General features: G+C 41.3%; 1 protein-coding gene across 1 annotated transcript in view; it reads left to right on the top strand.

Annotated features, from left to right (window-relative positions):
* LOC138967097 (uncharacterized) overlaps window positions 1-24333 on the top strand; it is a 128278-nt gene that overhangs the window by 12548 nt on the left and 91397 nt on the right. Inside the window, exons 11-17 of the mRNA XM_070339577.1 lie at window positions 1082-1186; window positions 3867-4004; window positions 9567-9800; window positions 14347-14487; window positions 15645-15779; window positions 16291-16419; window positions 18211-20232. Coding sequence (XP_070195678.1) covers window positions 1082-1186; window positions 3867-4004; window positions 9567-9800; window positions 14347-14487; window positions 15645-15779; window positions 16291-16419; window positions 18211-20232 — 2904 coding nt within the window. The remainder of the gene's footprint in view (window positions 1-1081; window positions 1187-3866; window positions 4005-9566; window positions 9801-14346; window positions 14488-15644; window positions 15780-16290; window positions 16420-18210; window positions 20233-24333) is intronic.

Consider the following 24333-nt stretch of genomic DNA (forward strand, 5'->3'; position numbering starts at 1 on the left):
ATCTGTCTTTTTGGTATTTTTTTATGGTTTTGGATGAAATGTTATTTTGGTTTCTATTGTCCATGTTACAAAGTATTTTTGGAAGTGTTGTTCAGTTTTTATTGTTCATGATAACTCGATTGTTGAGAGAGTTTGGGAAACTCTTGTGTTGGTTTGGTATTGTCCGTGCTACCCAATTTTCTTGGAGTAATAACAAGGTGGAATGATGTGTGATATTTTTGAAAAGATGATGGTAGTGTCAGGTGTTATAGATGGAACTGAGTTTGATTGTTATTAGTTTTTTGTGTCAATATTTATTGCTACTGTAATATTGTCAGTGTACCGCTTCTTCTGGTTCACTCGAGAGCTTTTTGTGCAAGACTTTTGGTGAGAAATTAAATGTAAGACATTTTTGTACTGCTGCAAAATAGGGCAGAAAAGTTATGTCACCTTTTGACAACTGTATATTTGCATAATTTTGATGAATTTGTCATGAAAAGTTTGCAATAGTCATAAAAAAAACCTTTGCGGAGGTACCTGCATTTTGCTTGATTTCACAGTGCAGAATTACTGAACCAGCTTATCTTTGAGGCTCTCCTTATCTTCTTGCATTGCTCACATCACTCTCATCACAGTGACATATGGTGTAGTTTGCACAGCTCAATTCTGGAATTTTGCTCATGGTTATGCACTTTGGTACTTTGAGAGTAGAACTGAAATGATGTCAAGATTATGTACTCTTCTCTTTACTGTGCATCTTTCTACACTTTTCCCACACTTTCTCTGTTTATTGTGAGCTGTACTTCACACATTGTTTGTCGTAGTTTATCACATTTTATATCACAGATTGGGTGTTATTGTCACTGATAGATCTCTGTTGTCAAATTCAGTATTTCATTTGATTAAGGCTTTTTTCCTTGAGGACAAAGTAACCTGAGCTACACTTTCGTGCATGAAATATAATCCTCACACTTCTGAAACTTTGACCGGATGCGCTTTTTCCCCATTTCTTTTACCAGAACACTCTCCTCACTCCTTTCCTACCTGTCCATAGTAAAACAAGAACCAGTATCTTGTAAGGTAATCTGTTGTTGTCACACAGCCACGAGAAGTGCATAGAGCTCGGGGCACGGAAGACCATGTGAAATCCATTCTGCGCAATAGTGGTGACGATTACAAGGATTTGCGGTGCAAGTATCACTCAGAGGTAGCATATAAAGCTTTTGCGTAGCGCATACCCTGCTGCTTGAGAATAAAGGCATGAATAGCTTGTACATTGTATTTTCTAACCTTAAAGCCGCGTATCATCGATCCATCATGTATCCATGATCGTGTTGCTGAACTTGTTGACTGTATCATAGTCCTCTATTCTTGAATCAAATTGTATTGCTAATTCATTTATTTATTTATTTATTTATTCACTTATTTCTTTATTCCATATGAGGTTGAACCCACATCTATCCTCTTTGTTGGTGTTTCTGATTAACCAGCCATCTGTTAATATTGTTATATATTCCAATCTATTTGCCTATTTTTTCCACACCCTTGTGGTTGACTTGATCAGTCAAAATCTGTTTACTCATATATTTCTGTCTCTATTCCTTGGCATATAGGATGCTTCTCTCCTTGTGAATTCTTGATGTCTTTTCCAATTTTACATTTAGTCAAGTTTTGACTAAATGTTTTAACATAGAGGGGGAATCGAGACCAGGGTCGTGGTGTGTGTGTGTGTGTGTGTGTGTGTGTGTGTGTGTGTGTGTGTGTGTGTGTGTGTGTGTGTGTGTGTGTGTGTGTGTGTGTGTGTGTAGAGCGATTCAGAGTAAACTACTGGACCGATCTTTATGAAATTTTTCATGAGAGTTCCTGGGTAAAAATATATGATATCCCCAGACGGTTTTTTCATTTCTTCGATAAATGTCTTTGATGACGTCATATCCGGCATTTTGTAAAAGTTTGAGGCGGCACTGTCACACCCTCATTTTTCAATAAAATTGATTGAAATTTTGGCCAAACAATCTTCGACGAAGGCCGGACTTTGGTATTGCATTTCAGCTTGGAGGCTTAAAAATTAATTAATGACTTTGGTCATTAAAAATCTGAAAATTGTAATCAAAATTATTTTTTATAAAACGATCCAAAATTACGTTTATCGTATTTTTCATCATTTTCTGATTCCAAAAACATATATATACATATGTTATATTCGGATTAAAAACAAGCTCTGAAAATTAAAAATATAAAAATTATGATTAAAATTAAATTTCCGAAATCGATTTAAAAACAATTTCATCTTATTTCTTGTCCGTTCCTGATTCCAAAAACATATAGATATGATATGTTTGGATTAAAAACACGTTCAGAAAGTTAAAAAGAATAGAGATATAGAAAAGCGTGCTATCCTGATCCTCAGCGCAACTGCTACCGCGCTTTTCTGGATTGTAAATTTCACTGCCTTTGCCACGAGCAGTGGACAGACGATGCTACGAGTGTACAGTCTTGCGGAAAAAATGCAATGCGTTCAGTTTCATTCTGTGAGTTCGACAGCTTGACTAAATGTTGTTATTTTGCCTTACGCGACTCGTTATTCTTGTCTTGGTCTAGAACTTCTCATACTCCACCTTTATTTTTATTTTTTATATTTTTTTAGTGAATCGTTCATGCTTTTTGTAGACGTTTTTCTTCTTTTTTGTGTGGAATGATATGTGTTGGTGATAAAGGCGTAAAATGTATTTCCATTCATACACAGACAATTATTGGTAGTGCACTGGTGATTTTAAAGTGAAGAGCCTTTTTCATCTTTTTTTTCTGAGGCATTCTTCTTTTGCCTTTGCCTTGCACATTCAATCGTTTTTCCGTTGACTGCTTTTACACTGTATCTCTAAGTGGGGTACATGTATACTAACATTGAGTACCTTTTACACTTTGCTTTGTCCAATATTTTACAGAAAATTGGATTTGGTTGCATAGGGATAATGTCTGGTCTTCATTTCATTGTAATATAATATGAGAAAGCTAAATCTGGCTTTTTTGGGGCTGATAGTAGATTTTTCCCTGTTTTTGTGTTTGTAGCCACCTAAAATTTCATGCTAAATAGGTGACTGTTTTATATAGCTGAACCTTTTATTTTACTTTATCTTTATAAGTTTATTACTATGGATCCATAATTATCTGCTTGTGATTGTTGTTTTTTTGTCCGTACTGATGTCATTCTTCATCAGTGTCTAAATCCTTTATTCATTTGTGTGTGTACATGTAAATGTCTGCTTATGTTTTTTTCCCATGTTTTTACACCTGATCTTTTATCCCTGCAATCATGCTCACTTTGTACAATTAAGTCATCATTTCCTGTGATTTACTCTTTATCATTTATTTGAAACTTGTAGGATTTATCATCATGTCTTATTTCATTTTTCTCATTTATTTTGTTTTTCCGCTCATCAGCTGGGTGTCTATCGGTGTCTTTGTAATGCATGGTTGTGTTCTAATCATAATCAGCACTGACTGTCTACTGTCTTCCATACTGAATCATTTCTGGTTACAAATGTTAATTGGCTGAGTGAATTGGCGTGTTGGTTGGTCTATTATGACTTTCGCAATGACTAATATTAATAAGTAACTGGTGTTAATGAAAGGAATCTCATTCTTGCAGTACATGTATAAGAGGAGGATATATGGATATATTTTCTTAAGTTTGAGATCGGGGAATGTTTGCTGTGTTGATACAGGCTTTCAGGTTGTTGTTTTTTATTATGAGGAGTACTGCCACAGGACGCTTTTCAGGTTTTATGTTCATGTCAGGTAGCTCATTTTGTCCCTTTCTCTCCATCATAACAATTTGATGTACGCCTGAATGTAAAATGCTGAGTTTGTCTGTGTGCCTGTATCAGAAACGGAAAGGGGATAAAGAAAACACGAGCCCTCGAAAAAAAGTGGACAAACTGAACTTGGAGGCAGTGGCGGCAAGGGGCGAACAAAAACAGGATTGGATAGAGTATGATGAAATGTGGGAAAAAATTCACCAGCAGGTATATATAAAGTCGAGAGAGGCAGTGCTTTTCCCCCAACTTGTTGGCTTCAGACAGTTTGTATCGCAGTGAGCTTTGGTTATTGGTAACATCAGCCGCTTTTGTTGATACATTTTCTTTACGCAACCCTTTTCTTTCGTTGACATTTTTAGATGTGAATTTTCATAGAACTTTTAATTACCCTAGTGGGGATCAGGGGTATATTTTAAAGCTTGCTCACATTTGTCCTTATAGTCCTTTGTTAACCCCAGATTGTAGGAGTTTGTTCTCCTTTTGTTGCCTAAGTAACCGGGTAGAAACTGTCATACACATAAAAACCCACTCGTGCAAAAAACTTGAGTGTACATGGGAGTTTCAGCCTACAAACGCAGAAGAAAAAGTTCTTCTTTCACTAACTTTCGTTTCAGATCACTAGGATTAGACTTTGACTAATCAGGATCCCTGAATGCTTATAGGAGTAAAATTCTCTTTGACTTTCCTCAACAAATATGTGGTAGCTGTTAGTTAGCAGAGATGATTCTGACTTCTGAGAAATAATAATAATAATAATAATAATAATGGTGATTTCTATAGCGCTTTCGAACACACAAAGCGCTTTACAAAAGCAATAACAACATCATTACCAGAATGACGTCATTGACGGAATAGAACACAATCATAAACACTTTACAACAAAAACCAAAAACAAAACATAAATGTTACAAAAATCCAGAGGCTCTTACAGGAACGAACTCCCAGTATACACAACAATTATAATGTGCACACACACACACACACACACACACACACACACACACACACACACACACACACACACACACACACACACACACACACACACACACACACACACACACACACACACACACACACACACACACACACACACACACACACACACACACACACACACACACACACACACACACACACACACACACACACACACACACACACACACACACACACACACACACACACACACACACACACACACACACACACACACACACACACACACACACACACACACACACACACACACACACACACACACACACACACACACACACACACACACACACACACACACACACACACACACACACACACACACACACACACACACACACACACACACACACACACACACACACACACACACACACACACACACACACACACACACACACACACACACACACACACACACACACACACACACACACACACACACACACACACACACACACACACACACACACACACACACACACACACACACACACACACACACACACACACACACACACACACACACACACACACACACACACACACACACACACACACACACACACACACACACACACACACACACACACACACACACACACACACACACACACACACACACACACACACACACACACACACACACACACACACACACACACACACACACACACACACACACACACACACACACACACACACACACACACACACACACACACACACACACACACACACACACACACACACACACACACACACACACACACACACACACACACACACACACACACACACACACACACACACACACACACACACACACACACACACACACACACACACACACACACACACACACACACACACACACACACACACACACACACACACACACACACACACACACACACACACACACACACACACACACACACACACACACACACACACACACACACACACACACACACACACACACACACACACACACACACACACACACACACACACACACACACACACACACACACACACACACACACACACACACACACACACACACACACACACACACACACACACACACACACACACACACACACACACACACACACACACACACACACACACACACACACACACACACACACACACACACACACACACACACACACACACACACACACACACACACACACACACACACACACACACACACACACACACACACACACACACACACACACACACACACACACACACACACACACACACACACACACACACACACACACACACACACACACACACACACACACACACACACACACACACACATACACACACAGAGTAAACATTGTTCATCCGAAAGTGCACATTCACAGGGTCGCGACAACTACATCATCATAGAATGCTTCTCTGAAGAGGTGAGTCTTGAGATTTGCTTTGAAAGAAGGCAGAGATGGACTGAGACGTAGAGACAAAGGGAGTTTGTTCCAGATATGATCAGCTGCGACTGAAAGACAGCGGCCACCATGATCGTCCCTCTGATACTTAGGAGCTTTGACAAATTTATTTTGGGAGGCAGAGCGGACAACCCTTTCAGGATTGTTTTTCTGCACGAGATCGGACAGGTTATACGTAATTATTAGTGTGCTCTGGTTGTAATTATTAGTGTGCTCTGGTTGTGAGAAAGGACAGTGCTGGAGAGACTGATTGTGCAGAAAAAGCGAACGAAAAAGAAGACACTGGTTGCTGAGATGGAGCGAATCCCCTATTTGTGTTTTTAGCTTAACGATAATCATCTTGTAGACCCGAACCTGATACCTAGCGGTCAGTATTACCCCCCGCGGGTTAGGGGGAGTCCCATATTGGTTGGGACGAGAAAGAATTTACCAGATGCTCCCCAGCATGTCGTAAGAGGCGACTAACGGATTCTGTTTCTCCTTTTACCCTTGTTAAGTGTTTCTTGTATAGAATATAGTCAATTTTTGTAAAGATTTTAGTCAAGCAGTATGTAAGAAATGTTAAGTCCTTTGTACTGGAAACTTGCATTCTCCCAGTAAGGACCTATTAATGTACTACACCAGTCCCTCTCATGAACGGACACCTTGGGCCAATTAGCAAAACTGTCCGTACATTGCAGGTGTCCGGTCACGGGAGGGGTGACCACACCACCCCCTCCCCCTCACTCACACAGAGACACACAAACAACAGGATTGATTCTATGCTAATCACTTTTTGTGGCTACTAAACAATAACAATAAACTCCTAATACTTCTTTAAACGTTCTGTACAAATGATTTGTATGAAAAGTGTTGAAAAGAAGAGATAAAATAAATCCTCAAGGCAGTGAACACACTCACCATGCACTGACATACGAAAGCAGCCACACAAACACAGCACGGAGGAGCGTGTGCAGATGCTTTGCAAGAATAAGCTTGAAAACCAGTTTGAATAAATAGCAGCAGATAGAGCTGCATGTCATAATCATGTAATTTATTTTCTTCTTGTCTGGCTTTATTGACTGCATGCCGATCATGTGGCATGGCAGTGACTTTTCACTCTTCAGTCGGAAATACACTGTACATAACACAGCTCCCACTCTCCCTCACTAATGCCTACCCCAAGCCGTGACAACTGATGCTTGGAAATTGTGTGGAAGAGTACACCTCTCTATTTCTCTCCAATGCTCTTCCTGCTGACATGCAGTGACACCGGACACCCCACAGAGTTTAGCCAGCTACCCCTCCACCCCTCCCCCCCCCCCTCTCTCTCACTCCCTCCAGCCATGTACTGTTTGGGGCTGTGGCCAGAGAGGCCAGCTGCACTGTTCACTCAGAGCAAAACCAGTTGACTGTGTCGTAACTTTTGACAAAGCAAGACAACTGAAGGGTTCACAGAATAGGCAACCGACTCACTGGTCAAGGCTGAGGGGAAACAAGAGTATCTTGTCAATGAAAGAGGTTACACACAGACACACAATGCTGAGAACTGTGGCCGGTTTTTCACTCTCTTTCGCTCAGGACCTTCATCGACTGTGGTTTCTGTTGTTTACATCCAACACTCGACAAGAATAAAGAGCACAGTGCAGTTTCATGTTGGCATCTTCGCATGTACTCCACTCCTGACCAAAACTAACCCCCCTCCTGATGGGTACACGTGCACTCAAGTTATCAGTCACTGTCATCACCCCGTTGCGGCTGTGATCTTTGTACCAAGAGCCGGACTGCTCTGTTATCGATTTTGTTGTGGTGAAAATTTGACGATGGTCTGTCCGTACATTGGAGGTATGACCTGTTGGGACCGAAAATGAGTGTCCGCGTCCACGTTTTGCAGGTGTCCGTTTAAGGGGGGGCAAATATAGAAGGAAAACACTCCGTGCCGAGCAAATGTGTCCGTACACGTCAGGTGTCCGCTCACGCCGGGGGCTGTACATTGCAGGGACTGCTGAACGTTGCAATTAAGCCCCTGGAGCAAATTTTTGATTAGTGCTTTTGTGAACAAGAAACAATTGACAAGTGGCTCTATCCCATCTTCCCCTGTCGCGATATAACCTTCGTGGTTGAAAACGACGTAAAACACCAAATAAAGAAAGAAAGAAAGAAAGCGGTCAGTATTACTCACATGTTATTCTTTCCCCCCTGCATTTGTGTATGAACATGTTAGCTCTTTGGGGTTGATCGTTGATGGTTGCAGCATTTACCATTCTGGTTGATGCAGTACGTAGCAAATATAGTGTACTTATCGAAGTTGTTTTACAGACTAGAATTATATGTTCAACTTTCTTTGTTGCTTTCATGTGTTTGCGGGATATTTGTTCACAAGCAGAAGGAGATGGTGTTGACTGGCGGGTTTTATGCCTAATTGAAATGGGAGAAGTTTATTCTTGGAACATTGAAACGTCAACTTCTGAACTAACCTTACGCTATCAAAAGACCTACTGAACACTTGCAGATCTTATGAGGGAGAACTCATAAAGCATGTCTTACATCTTTTGGCTTTCATTGTTGGGACCCTAATTAGAGCTTTCAGGCTGTTTTGGCGTTTTGTGTCTGGTTGTGTGAATGTGATGGCGTTTTGTGTCCGGTTGTGTGAATGTGATGGTGTATTGTGTGTAATGTCATGACTAAATTTACTGTGAACTAACAGGCATTTACGACTCTTATCATTTGTAACTTGTTGTTGTTGTAACCATGCATCAAATTCAGCTTTTATTAATAACACTTTGAGTATTATTATAATGCTGATTTAATTTGTCAGATTGTTGATTAGTTAGAATGACTTTTGTCCGTGCAGCAGGAGAGACGTGGAAAAGAAGAGAAAGAAAAAGCTGTATATATATGAGCTTAATTGAATAATAGTTATTGTCTATTTTATTTTTAGTGTAGTCTCTTTTATTTTTAGTGTAGTCTCTTTTAGTTTTTCATGTTGTCCGCTTGATGATTATGTTAATCGAAAGCACACTTAAAGTACATGTAACACTTTCTGTCACTTTCTGTGTGCGAAAGACAAATACCTTGCATAAAATATGGTTAACAGCCTGTACAGTTATGAAAATGCATGCAGTTGTAATTTTGTTTTTGATGGTTTATATATATACAAAAATTAAAAACTGCATGCTCTTATAATTTCATTTTTGCAAATGCACTCTGCACGCATGATTTATTGTTTTACAATTAACGAATATTGCATGACTAATTTGCACTGTTGTTTTTGTGTACGAACGTTGCATGACTTTTGCACTGTTTGCTGTACTTGTAGCCCTCACCACGTACTCACGGTCACCCCGAGCACACCGTCGACCACGGCGTTGGGGACTCTGGCCGTCACTTTCAAGGTGACCTTGACGGTCACCACACCTACCCCAAACGCAAACCCGTACCCACCCTGGACTTGCGCACCAATCTTATGCGGGCAGAGAAAAAGTTAGACGAGTCGGAATACAAAGACATTTGGAAGGAGATGCACCCTGGTCAGAGGGCTGCGATGCATCAGGTATCCTAGATGACATTTGTTTGCTGGTCTCAGCTTCCTTTTTGCGCTGTAGTGATTGGACGGTTTGGTCGATTTTCTTTTTGTGTGGGTTAGAACTTAGAGGATTGGTAATGATACACATGGTTTGAGCCAATTTTTTTCCCCTGCTGTTTTTATTCCTACAAGTGTGGTTTGAATTTTGGATTGTTGCTATCTATGAGTGTTGACTGCTTCCATGTAGCGATGAAAGTCAGACATATTGAGGTCATGACCGTTGCCGTTGGCAAAGATTGCTTGATTGGCGATTGGTTTGGCTGTTGTCCAATGAGCTTTGAAAAATAGTACCAGTTTTTCTCTTGCAGTGCTGTGATTGTTGAGTGAATTTTGATCCCATTTCTGTAGCTGTTTTTCTTCCTTTGAGGGAGTATTCAGCCAGGTTTATCCGCTGAGAGAAATCGATCATTCCCACATCTTCCCTCATAGATGTCTTATTGTTTAGAACAAATGACCAACTATTGTAATGTTGTCTGTGTGGTCCGTTTTACCTGTTCCAAGTTTCTTCTTTAGTGGCTAATATGTGAATTAGTAAACACCGAAGTTGAGTTGCACCTAGTTCAAGTAGTTGAGATTGGATTCGGTCAGAGTTGGGGGATTTTTTTTTTTTTTTTTTGGGGGGGGGGGGGAGGGAGGGGGGGGGGGGAGGGGGAGGGGGGGGGGTGGAGGGGGAGGGGCGTAGCTTTTTGTTACTTGAATGCAGAGTATCATAGTATATTGTATTCATAAAACCATGAACACAGTTTTGTGTTAGCCCTGCCTGGAAATAATTGCTTATCTAACCATGGTAGTCGTAGCATTTTTGGAATGTATTGTAATTTGCTTGTTCTGAGAGATGACAGGTGAACAGAGCCTAAAATAAGTTGGGTTTTTTTGTATGCAGAGTAGTCGATGTGAAATCCCTTTTCGCTGGATCTGGATTGGCTTGTTTTTTTCTCAAATATGTGTGTGTGTGTGTGTGTGTGTGTGTGTGTGTGTGTGTGTGTGTGTGTGTGTGTGTGTGTGTGTGTGTGTGTGTGTGTGTGTGTGTGTGTGTGTGTGTGTGTGTGAATGTCTGTTGACACCTAATGAGTATTTTGAGACCAAGTGAAATCTTGAACGAATCCTGCTGCCGGCTCAGGATACAGTTTCAGATAAGCAGGGGTCGACACTAACTTATTTGGCCTGGGGCCACACTGGCCCCAGAGATGGAAATTGCTGGGGCGGAAAACAAAAATCTGGGGCCCACTTTTATTCATGCTAAGTATATATATATATATACTAGAGGAATACCCGGCTTCGCCGTGGTGAATCGCGAGACAGAGAGCGTGGCAGTTCACCACAATCACCTTTGAAGGCGAAGTCCTGTCAAACGGGATTGAGAATTTTAGAGCTTATTTCTTAGCCCTATATTATCTGTTGTGGCTTCTCAAATGCCAGAACATACAGACAGACAAAAGCCGCTAGACCCCATCACAAACAGAACTCTATAATCCACAGGTGTTGCTTACACACACACACAAACACACACACACAGAGAAGCCGTATATATATATGTATATCTATATCTATAAATATATAGAGATAGGTGACAGTGTATTTTTCGCGTGGCTATAAATTGATTCGACCTTTTCACTTTGACAGTAAGAACAACTTACGGGTGCAAGGGAAGCGTTCTGGACAGCGCAGTGACATTCTAAAAATAGTAACGTAGACTGAAACGGGAATATGGATTGAAGCCACACGAAGGAAGGGAGATAAACGCAAAACACTGGAGAAGATAAGGAAGAGTTACTGGGAATGGTGAAATGAACAGAAAAACCAAAATCGGTTCAGCGCTGCGCGCTGAGAGCACGTGTTGAAATATCTCATCGATGATATTGTGTCCGGGGTGTAGCTGAATACGGTGTCCAAATTTGAAAAAGATCCACCGAGAACTTTGGCGTTGTGATGTGGTCTAGCGGCTTTGGTGTGTCGGTATGGGGGCCCGGGTAGCTGAGGTGGAACCAAAATCGGTTCAGCGCTGCGCGCTGAGAGCACGTGTTGAAATATCGACCAGGTTGTGTCCTGTCCCGGGTGTACCTGAATATGCCCACCAAATTTGAAGCAGATCCATCGAGAACTTTGGCCGTGCATCGTGCACACACACACACACACACACACACACACACACACACACACAGACACAAGTCGTATATATATATAGATACAGAATTCAAGAAACTCTTTTTCCTCTGCACCACTCCACACAATGAAAGCTGGAAAACTTTTTAAAACTTAAAAAAGCTTATTTAAACAACTCAATAAAAAGTCCAAGTATACTATAGACGCTTGGTCTGTGCACCTTGAAGAAGGCCTGCGGGCCGAAAATTTGGATTTAAAAAGATGTGACATTCTGGCTTGGTTTTGGACTTTTTATTGAGTTGTTTATATATATATATATAGATACACAAAAAAATTAATAATAAAAAACACAAGAGAAGTGAACAATCTGGGAGTTATTTCCCTTGCAGCATTGTCCTTCGACGATTTCAATGTTTTTTCTTCTTGACTGCGGCATTGAACGTAACGCAAATTTCAGTGACGACTTTGACTGGCGATTTTTAGTGATTGGCTCTGGCATTAGAATTTTCGGTTTGTCATTGTTGGAATTTATCCTGGGGCGGAGTGGGCCCCAAGCTTTATTTTGGCAATGTTTGGGGCGGAACACAAAACTCTGGGCCCCCCGCCCCTGCTAGTGTCAAACCCTGGATAAGGTTTTCACTTTTTTGTTTAACTTGCTAACTGCTTTGTGTGTGTATCTAGAGGCCTAACCGCACTGGCTTGTGTGTTTTCATACTATTAAATCAGATTTTCCCCTTCAAGTTTCACTGCTTTAACTTTTGCCAAGACTTTGTTTTCAAGGATCTGTCAGAAGTGACTACAGTCTGGGAGGTGACTGTCATTTTGGGTATGAAAAAAGAAAGAAAACAATGCCAAGGAATTAAAAATGGAGGGCTTCTCCACAAACTTTGTTGCATTAAGGTAGGGAAAGCGCAACAAACGCCTGGAAGGATACGTGAAAACCCCCAGACTTCAACCGACATCTATGAGGAGCAGAAAAAACGGCTGCAGGCTGAACGCAAAGAAGAGATGCAGACATACATGCAACAGGTGCATATCATTTCTGGATTATGCGATTGATAAGTCATCATTTTGAGGCTTACTGATTTAGGGTTAAATGCAAATGCTATGTAGACTTCAAACTGTTGTCTTAAATGTTATGGTCATGAAACAGTTGAAATAATTGAATTTTGAGGACTATATGCGTTGTAACTCATATTTTTTTTTTATCTTGAAACTGACAGAAATAAAGTTAGGGGATTCATAAACAAAGATATGAAAGCAAAGTACACACAGTGGTTAAATATAGATCTCTGTATTCTCCTTTGTTAAGATTTAAACAACAATAAAAACCATAAGAATGTGTTTACGATTTTTTGGGCGAGCAAATTTCGTGGCAGATCATATTGGGCTATGGAAAAAAGCTCTTGGCAGATGTTTACAATGCATTTACTTGTGATTTTGCTGTAGTCAATAAAATATCCAGCAACATTTTGTATCAGCAAAAAGCTGAGCAGCTAGAGCAAGGCGCTCGTGGACAGTGGCGTGCGGAGGAAGGGGGTGGGAAAGCAGTTGTTGATGACAATGCCGCGACAGCCAGGCGAAAAATGGCTGAGGAAAGAAAGAGAGAGTATCAAGATATGAGGGAAAAGGTACACACCGGTTTGCTGAACAAGTGTATTAAATCTTGAGGAAATGAAATAAAATTATGCCTTAGTTTTATAACTGATAGTTTCCAGGCTAGAACTCCATTAGAAAACAAATATGCAGCACTTATTACTAAAATGAGATATTCAGAATGATTTGTGTCTTGCAAAGGACTAAAGATACTGCTTCCAGCATGGGCAAATGTTTTAGGTTGATCACCCTCTTGGATGCAGATTTTCAGAATGTGTTTTGTCCTGATATTGGTGGCTTCTGCTTCTGCTTCTGCTTTGTAGCTCGATCAGTGGCATCAGTTGGTAGCTTTTGATAGTTATTTCTCACATGAGTGCATGGCTGCCTGTGGGTTTGAAGCCTCACTGTAGGTTAAGTAGCTTTTGATGTGCCATAAGCACTTTTCTGTTCATGACTGAGATTTGTTTCGCTTTCAAATGGTCATGCTGACAAATTTAACATGTCAGACAAGTTTCAGCTTGGCAATATCTGATGATGGAGAAGAGTGCGGGCAGCTTCTTCTTCTTCTTCTTGGCGTTCGCAGAGGTTACACAATCAGTCCAGCACTGGTGATAAATGTTGTCGTTTTCTCCAACTCCTGTCGACTGCCGTATAGTTTGGTCTGCAAGGGAGTTGGTGACGGCCACACTTCTTTTCGTTCCTCATCTAGTAAGGAGTGCGGGCAGCAACATTGGTGTGTTTAATTATGATTTTGAATGGAGGCCGGGTTGGTCACACTGCATTCACAATATTCTGACGTCTTGAAATCCCTCAGTCGGCAGGCAAAAAGGGTAGGAAATTGTGGGAAATCCCAGACACAGCAGCAGCAGAGCAGCCCCTGCAGCTTGGGGAGTATGAGAGCACCCAGCAAAAACTGCAGAGGGAACGGCAGGAAGATTACAACAAATTTCTCCAGGTTGAGAATGTTTCTTTCGCAGGATTGAGATCCACTTGTACTAACATAGTTGAAGTGTGAAAGGATGGTTCGAAGACCAGCTGATTTACAGTTTGATTGCAATATTACTTTCAAAGAACAGTATACAGAAAGTGCAGATAGATTATTGGGGGATGGGGGGGGGGGGGGGTAGAAATTAAGGAGCGGGGAGGGGGGATTTGAGGGAGGGGGTGTTGTTCCAAGCAAGTGTTTACATTGATCCAGTATCACTTGACTTAATTCAGCCTGTTTTAAAGTGAATAACCCCTGATGCCGAAGTAGTTAACTGTCTGGCTTGCTGACACTTTCTCACTGTATTTTTTTTTTGGGGGGGGGGGGAGGGGGGAGGGGGGGGAAGGGGGAGGGGGTGTAAGTAGTATATTGTCACTTTTTTATGTTCAGTATTTGTTATATACATCTTTGTATTATGTTAAAACTGAGCTGATAAGGTGCTGAATAGGATCCTTTGTGTTTTAGAAATCTGGTGTGTTACAATGCCCCTCGGCTCCTTGAATTCTTGGTACAAATATGTCGACTCATATGCATGATTTTCACAGTTAAACTAAAGTTTACACCTTGAATTGTTGGTTCTTAATATTTACAACATCAAACAATATGCATGGTTTTCAAAGTTGAATTGAAAGTTAAAAACTGAAACTCTTGCTGCAACATTAAAACATTTGCACGACTTCATGTTAATTAGATTATTATAATGGTCTTGAACAGTTGAAGAATTAACAGGCAGTTTGAAACTGTTATATTCAGCAGGAGCAGACACATATAACTAATATTTATTATGATATAGGAAAACCTGCCCTGGCAAACACCTTTCCATATTAACAACCATACACCCAATTAGGATCCCCGACGAGTTGTTTTTTTCCCCTCAATATAATTCACCTTTCAATAACGACCACTTTCAATCGGTCCCTTGGGTGGTCGAAAGTGTCACAGCTTTAAGTATATTTAAGTTTTCTTGCTCTCAGTTTACCAGATTAGTGATTATATTATTTGATACAGTTATTTTGTTGTATTTAAGAATTCCCACGGATTATAAGATTAAAACTCCACTGAGTGAGAGATGTTTGTCCTCAACCTTTTCATTATCGTAATTAAAATCTACTTCCTACTTGCCACAGTCTCAGAATCAAGGCAGTCGTGCTTGGAGAGAGATCGAGCCGTCCGCGGAGAAGCTCTTGCCAGTCGGGGAAAACGAGGGCAAGAAAAGGCAGATGGAGGCTGAGCGCAATCGAGAGTACAATGAATTTCTCAAGGTAGTTTGTTGCTTTCACCCCATATGGGTTTTTCGATCTCAAACGTTAGTATAAATTAATTTACCACTGAACTTACTGATTGTTTTTCCTGTGGATAGAAATATGTGTAGTACAGTTTTGCAGTGTTTTTGGTATCTTTAGTGTTGAAATTACTGTGAAGGATTCTATTTTGTTTGTTAGAATGTTGGGACAATGAGGCAAATGGGGAAGACTTTCACTCCGAGTTGCAGGAGAATATGCTCTTTAAACTTATGTGGGTAATGAAATTAGGTCAAACGTGATTTCCTCGTCTAATGCCCAATTCACTGATATCAGGTGATTGAATCTTTATTTAAAGTTTTTGTAAAGGATTTGTGAGTGCTAATGTGTTCCTGTGGCGGACAGGTCGAATGTAATTGTCCACATGCGATACAGGTGATCCACTGTATATTGTTATTGTAACTATATAGCCAGAAAGTATTTCTGCATTAGATACTCAGGTTGCTTATGGAACTCCTTGTTGTGCGCTCAGTCCAAGCATGGGGTGAAGCGAACGGGGCAGGAACCGGCAGGAGAAACGTTGCCACTCGGGGGTTACGAACAAAAGAGGCGAGCAGTGGAGGAGGAGCGTAAACGGGAGTATCAGGAGTATTTGAAGCAGGTAGTACAAGCTGATCAATCCTCTTCAACCTCTTCTGTCTTTTAGAGTTTTGTGGTCCACTGAGCTTAGCGCATAGCAAACCCCTAGTTGACTGTGGCATACTGTCCTGTTGCCAGCCAGTTTCACCAGGTTATGGTTTGCTGGAGGCAGTTGACTTAGTTTCTGCACCAGTCTGCCCCAAGTCCTCTACTTGTACTTCAATGGTGATTGATGTTGAAAATAAATACTCTGGTTGGTGTCGGTGCCTAACCTGCCAGCAGTGACAGAGACAAAAGATGACAGCAGATGTGTGTATAGACGGACGGACAGACAGACAGACAGACAAGACAGACAGACAAGGAAAAGAAAGAGCAGACAAACTGAACTGGAAAACAAATGGTGATAGGGTGGTGATGGGTGTGGGGTAGATCATGAAATAATGCATGTGTTCAAGTAATTACCTAGTTGAGAGGGGCGTAGTCTGAATGAAGTAATTACCTAGTTGAGAGGGGCGTAGTCTTAATTTTCATTTAATTCACAACTCATCATTAGATTGTATAGATGATATTTTGTACTTGGTGGCCATGACAGCTGGCTAAATTGTGCGCTCTCTTTCTTTCCAAAGGGATTTCATAAACAATCGAATGACCAGAACATTTTCATTCTTTCTTTTTTTTAATTTGTTTACCTCATTCTTGTTTCATTTAGATTTTCATGAGATACTGATAATTTACACAACATTTTTTAAAGCTAGGAATTATTTCTTTTGGGCATATTTGATCATATAAGTGAGGTGCTGCTAAGCTAACAAAAATAAACGCAGGCAGTAGAGAAAGGCGAATATGGAAGAAACCATCAGTGGAGAGTTTTTTTGCTCTCTGGAACTGGCACAACAAACAGTAACAGGCATAAGCTTAGGGCAGAAAGACAACAAGATTACACTTAAGTGAGGTATCACAGTGTTAATCAATCTGTATCTCAGCACACACAAAATAATCAGAAATACGAATCATGTATCTTGCTTTGATATATTTCTGCCTGTGTAGTTCCTAAATTATATATCTGTATGGAAGCAAAAAAGTATTTGCATGTGCTCTGAAAAGCATTCACAAGTGATACAATGTACAACTAATCTGTGTGCTGTGACTGCAATGTATTTAACTCCTGACTGACATTTAAGGCTTTAGCTACTGTCTGAAAGTAATTGTATAAATGTTTGTTCCTCAGAGATTTCCTAGCAAGGGGATATTTAAACTCAGAAATCGCATTTTGAAATTGCATTTCTTTAAGAGCTCTAGTTCCACTTCATGGCATTTACAGCTGCATAGAAATTAAGTATATTAAAATCAGTTCTGTTACCTAGATCAAGATAAATTATTAGTATCAGAACAAGGCTTTGTTTACCTAGTTTTTTTTGTGATGAGGTGATGCGCTACTAGAGTTCCTATGTGTTTCTTGCTGAATCAACAATTCAACTGTGGTATTTTTTTTCAAATGAATGATCCCCAAACATAAGGGAAAATAGTTTCAGAGAAAATGAATTGGAATAGAGGAAGGGGGCACTGGAATGAGAAACCAGCAGGAAAGCAAATCATGCTGACAATGTCAAAACGCCTCTCATCACCCCTCTCTATAGGTAGTCATCTCGTTTTCATGGTCATACAACTTTAGTTATCCTCTCACTGAAGAACAGTTCCATTTCTTCGCATCAGTTGTCATCAAGTTTCATTGTGTTGCAAGCTAGTTTGCATCACATCATCAACTTACTGAGGTGTAGAAGAGAATGCTTAAACTGTTGTTGCTGTCCATCAGGCTGAAAGAACAGGTGTGTCGAGCCACAATAAACCCTCCAAGGAGGAGCTGTCTCTGCCATTACCTGTAGGCGGACAGGACACACAAAGAAGACCGCTCGACACACACGGACGGCAAGACTTACAGAAACATCTGTACCAGACACAAACAAGCGGTAAACCCTGTTATAAACCAGAGTTAACCTCGCAGGTCCTTCCACTTGAAGGGTACACAGAAAAGAGGAAAATCTTTGACATACAGCGAAAGTATGACTACAGGGATTACATGAATCGAATGAACACGGCCAGACCGCACTTGCATCAGCCCTATTTTCATGAGCAGCCTCTGCCCTTAGGCGGGTACGAGCACACGAAAAGATTGCTGAATGAGCAAAGAAAGCAGGACTACAAAGACCACCTGAAGGAGAAGGAGACAGCAAGAACTCAGTGGCACGAGCCCAGGAGTGTGGAAGTTCCACTTTCCTCTAGAATGGGAGGCTACGAGGAAGCCCGCAAAGCACTGGACGTGCAGAGAAAACAGGAATACCAGGCCCACGTCGGTGAGAAGCAGACAGGGAGAACGCAATGGCATGACCAGGAATACCATGAGGTGCCCATTTCCTCAAGGCTAGGAGGCTATGAAGAAGCACGGAAGGCGCTGAATGCACAAAGGAGACAAGAGTACAACAACCACATGGGTGACACGCAGACAGCTCACTGGTATCAACCAGAACATGTTGAGGTGCCCATATCTTGCAGACTTGGAGGCTACGAAGAAGCACGGAAGGCACTGAATGCACAAAGGAGACAAGAGTACAACAACCACATGGGTGACAAGCAAACAGTGCACTGGTATCAACCAGAACATGTTGAGGTGCCCATATCTTGCAGACTTGGAGGTTACGAAGAAGCACGGAAGGCGTTGAATGCACAAAGAAAGCAGGAATACCAAAACCAGTTGACAGACTCGCAGACTGGAAGAACTATTTGGTATGATCCTGAGGTAGCCGAGGTACCACTAGCATGGAAACTGGGAGGTTATGAAGAAGCCAGGAAAGCGCTGAATACACAGAGGCAGCAGGAGTACAACAGCTATTTGCATGACGGAGACACAGCTCATACCATCTGGTGGCATGAGCCTGAAAGCCTTGAGATACCACTATCATGGAGACTTGGCGGCTACGATGAAGCGCGCAAAGCCCTGAACGCACAGAGCAGGCAAGATTACAACAACTCCCTGGGAGAAAATCTGTCAGCCAGGCCCTACAGGTACGGGCCGGCCTATCCAGAACTACCCCTTTCAAGCAGACTCGGGGGATACGAAACGGCCCGGCAGTCGTACGACTCCCAGCGAAGACAAGAGACCAAAGACTTTTTGGAACAGCAGAAAACGGTTCGGAGGAGCTTTCACCAGGCTCCAGAATCAGAACTGACCTTTCCATGGACCCTGGGAAGAGACGATCACACGAGAAAGGCACGCGATTATAACACAGCGCCAAACACATACAGCTACTATCCCCACTACAGTAGTCCTCTGCGCTACAACAACTACCAGCCTGCCGATGTTTATCCATGGGGACTGGGCAGATACGATCGCCCCAGATTCAACTGGCTGGACTACAAGAGAGTTCTGCCAGACACAAGCCATCTCCTTCCATTCCAGGAGACATACTGGCCCCGCATTTCCTACACACAGACCTTCCTGGCGCCGACCAGAACAGCGCTTGCACCCCTGTCACCGCTGTTACTTGACACACCGTCTCCGCTTTCTGTGAGCTCGCTTAACCTACCATCGCAGAGGTCTACCGTCAGACCCCTGGCTCCGCTTTCTTTGAGCACCCGCAGCTTCACACAACACATCGGAACGCCCAGAACTGCATCGCTGGATCCTCTCACCCCTCTCTCTTTCCCTCCAAGAAGGTTCCACGCACCATCAAAGACAGCAAGACTCTCTTCGCTGGATCCTCTGCCGGAACTGTTTCCACTGGAACTGACTTGGAGGAGACACCGTCATGATATGCGCTTGAGGAGAAATAGACTTACTGTAAGTGGCGAAGGTGAACTTCAGGCTTTGACCCTTTTGTGGCTTCAAACTGCTTTTTCGCTGCAGTCAGCGTCCTTTCCAGCGCGAGTTTAGGATCTTAGGTGCGGTTAGATTTTTTTTCCTTTTTTGTTTTAGGACTAGGGGGATTTTGGTTCACTACAACTCGGTTAGAATACAGGCAGACAAATTTTACAGTTTTAGCAAAACAATTATAGAGGATTTAGAGCTATCTTTTTTCTGATCCTTCCTCACTGTCTCAGGTTTCTTCAGTAGCAGATAGGCTAAACAGTTACATCTTACATCTTCATCGTGTGTCTCCTCGAGCTAAAACACCTTTTTCTTTACTTTAAGCTAATTAACTGACATTTGAATTTGTAGTCTTAACTAATTTTGTCATTTTAAATGCAGATTTTTTTATATTATTTTCTACTGTTGAGATTGCTTTTAAATCAACAGGTCTCTGACAGCAGCTGTAAATGCCATGAGAAATAGTTTTGTTTCTGATTAACCTAGTTGACCTAATGTTGGTTTTTAACTCTAATATTTATAGTTTTTGTTTTGTTTAACTCTTTGTTTCTCTCTTTTTGAAGTACAATGTACGTGTAGTGAATTTGCAAGGAAAGGCGATTGCTATTTGAAGCTACAGTTAGAATAATTACTGCCGCTAGATGCAAGACAGTAACAAAACTGGGACATATGATTAAGAACTTTTGTTGTTGTTGTTGACATTAACACATTTGTAAATGACTGTTTGTTTTCTCCAATCGATTTTGATTTTTACTGGAAAATACACCAGCAACTTGATCAAACTTCAGGGCGTAATACATCATTGTCAAAGTATCTTACAAGTATAAATGTACAGTTAATCTTGATCTTTACAAGGATTTATATATACATGTTTAAATCTTTAACTTTCTTAAATAAATGATAATCAGGGGCAAAGCGTGGTCCTTAGAATTCAAAGCATAGAGACAGGACTGTTTCTCATTGTCTCCCCTCCCCGTCCAAAAGGTAGAAGAAGCCGTTCAGTAAACCACAATTTGGGATGGAGAAAAATGACCACCAGGATGGAAAACAAATCTCATGAAAGTTTATCAAGGGTATTAGTAAAAAGGTTAAGTCTGGCATGAGAACTTAGAGATTTCCCCTGTTGCATCCGCCTTAGTTTTGGTTTTGCAGTGCGTGGCTTACTGGTATGATAATGGACAGGTATGAAATACATGTATTACTTTATTGCGAAATTGAATTGAGAGACCTTTTTGCTCAATTGCTTGGTTTTGACTTTATACTACTGGTTTGAGTGTGGCCTTGTGTGAAATTGTGCTATGTGTCTTTCTGCATGTTTGAGAATGAGTATCGTGCCACCTATTTTTGAGTTTTTGTGTGTGAATTTTCACTTCTGATGAGTGTTTACCGTTGTTGTTGTGTTACTAGCACTGCTGCTCACCATTATGATGCCACAGAACAGTGTTGAATGTACAATTGTAACATCTTACTCTGCATTTACCTCACCAAATACAACACATTCTGAGCCGACTGCATTGTAACGTCTGTTGTTTGTCGTGAACACAAAATGTTGCACTTATAGGCAGAGTATGTAAATTGTAAATTCCTTTTCAGAGCACATGGAAAGCGCTTTTATTACCAAATAAATTGTGGATCATCACCTTTTACAGTGCATGCTGCCGAGAAAATTGGTTTGTAAATTGGGGCACAACAAAATATACCAGGCATGGCACAGAACTTTCAAACTTTTTTCAGGGCACGTGGAAAGAATGCAACCTGATACGGTTTTGCTTGTTGAGTCACTTGAGAAAAAGTGACTCTATGTAATCGGTCAGTGTTAGTCTGTCCGGCCGGCCGTCCGTAGACACCACCTTAACGTTGGACTTTTCTCGGAAACTATCAAAGCGATCCGGCTCATATTTTGTTTAGTCGTGACCTCCAATGACCTCTACACTTTAACGATGGTTTCGTTGACCTTTGACCTTTTTCAAGGTCACAGGTCAGCGTCAAAGGAAAAATTAGACATTTTATATCTTTGACAAAGTTCATCGGATGTGATTGAAACTTTGTAGGATTATTCTTTACATCAAAGTATTTACATCTGTAGCCTTTTACGAACGTTATCAGAAAAACAAGGGAGATAACTAGCCTTTTCTGTTCGGCAACACACAACTTAACGTTGGGCTTTTCTCGGAAACTATAAAAGTGACCGGGCTCAAATTTTATGTGAACGTGACTCCCAGTGACCTCTACACTTTGACGTCTGCTTTGGTGACCTTTGACCTTTTTCAAGGTCACAGGTATGTCTTGAAGGAAAAAAATTGAAATATCATATCTCTGAAACTATTCATCGGATTTGATTCAAACTTTATAGGATTATTCTTTACATCAAATTATTTACATCTGTATTGTGTTGTGAATAGCAATTTCTTCCTGTCCATCTGATGCCTCATATAATATTCAGAACTGCGAAAGTGACTCGATCGAGCGTTTGCTCTTCTTGTTTTCTGCAATGTTGGCAACAGGAGGAACAGGAAAAGCTGAAAAAAACTTTTGGCGAGAACAGCTCCATTCTGAAAAACCTGCAAGGGTCACAAAGCATCACAACGTAGACAGCTCCAACCCCACAAACACACAGAATTTAGACAGAGGGAGGGGCTATGGACCTCAGAAGAGGGTCAGGATTGATACAGGCCAGCCGTTCTATCCTGACGAGAGACAGAGGGCAAATGCAGATGACAGTAAGCTGTTGCCAAGACGAGCTGCCTCAGAAAGCCCAAGAGTCTACTCGCCCTACAAACTTGGAGGCCACGAGCTACATCAGAAAAGTTTGCAAGACGACAGGCGCTGAGAGTACAACGAAATGCTTGATCAGAAGAGACAGCAAGATTCGCGTCTAGGAGCCAGTGGCACGCCATCCACCGAATCAGGTTTGTTCAGTCGCCTGGGGTCAAGGGAAATTCAGCAGAGCAAACTAAGGGATGAGAGGCATCGAGAGTATAACGATTTCCTGGCCAGGAAGAATACACGCCCTCAGTGCCCAGTGAGGCTGTCAGTCGCATCGGTTCCAGGGAAGGGGGAGAGAGGCACCGAGAATACACCCAACTGTTGATAAGGAAGAGTGAAGAGCAAGCACAGCGGGAACGGAAACCCCCTACTGCCAGTAATGAACTCTTCAGCCGCCTTGGAGGTGATCCTGACAAACTGAGAGAAGAAAGGCACAGAGAATACAACGAAATGTTGGAGAGGAAGAAACAGAAAGAGGGACAGCGGGGGGCAAAACCTACACATGCCAGCAATGAAGCGTTCAGTCGCCTCGGCTCCAGAGAGGGCGAGCGCCACAAGCTGTAAGAAGAACAGCAGCAGGAATACAAAGATTTTCTGAAGGTAGATGTTAACGGTTTGAAGTGGGTCTGATGCTAATGCGAGTTTGTCTTGATTTTCTGTGTGCTAACCCCTTTGGTCACCTTTTTCAGCTCAGGCAGTTGGATTGTTTTGTGCACATGTGTAATGTTACATGTACTTAAAAGCACAAGAGAAAATACATAGCAATACATGAAGTATCAGTTTTGAGTCAGGTAAATGTTATCAAATGTTACGCTTTTTTTGTTACTGATGAACTCAAATGTCCCGATCAAACTAAACCCATTGTATGTCTGCATTTTTGTTTAAACCAAGAACACATTAACAGCTGTCACATCCCGTTTATACACTGTGTTTGTTGATCCCAGCTAACAGTTTGAAAACCATGTGAGTCTCCATCTTCTCATGCTCACAAATTGTAATGTCTTTCCCCTTGTTCTTGGAGTAGAGGATGGGAAATAAATTGTTTAGATTTCTGATAAGTGCACCAAAACATTTACTGTTATGATCATAAACTGAAAGGTCTGCTGTGTTTTCCTGACTTTTCATTTATCGTGCAGATCATTTTCGCTTTTTACTTTACTAAAAGTTTATGTTAGAATATTTTTTCCTCATAAGATTTTACTGATCAATTGTATTGTTAATATTATTTCGATGTACATTAGTAGATTTCTGTATGAAAACTGATATTATTGTTGGTCTGTGTGTGTATAAAATGAGTTTTTGTGTGTT

The sequence above is a fragment of the Littorina saxatilis genome, linkage group LG5, assembly GCF_037325665.1.
Source record: "Littorina saxatilis isolate snail1 linkage group LG5, US_GU_Lsax_2.0, whole genome shotgun sequence".
In the NCBI taxonomy this organism is placed as follows: Eukaryota; Metazoa; Mollusca; class Gastropoda; order Littorinimorpha; family Littorinidae; genus Littorina; species Littorina saxatilis.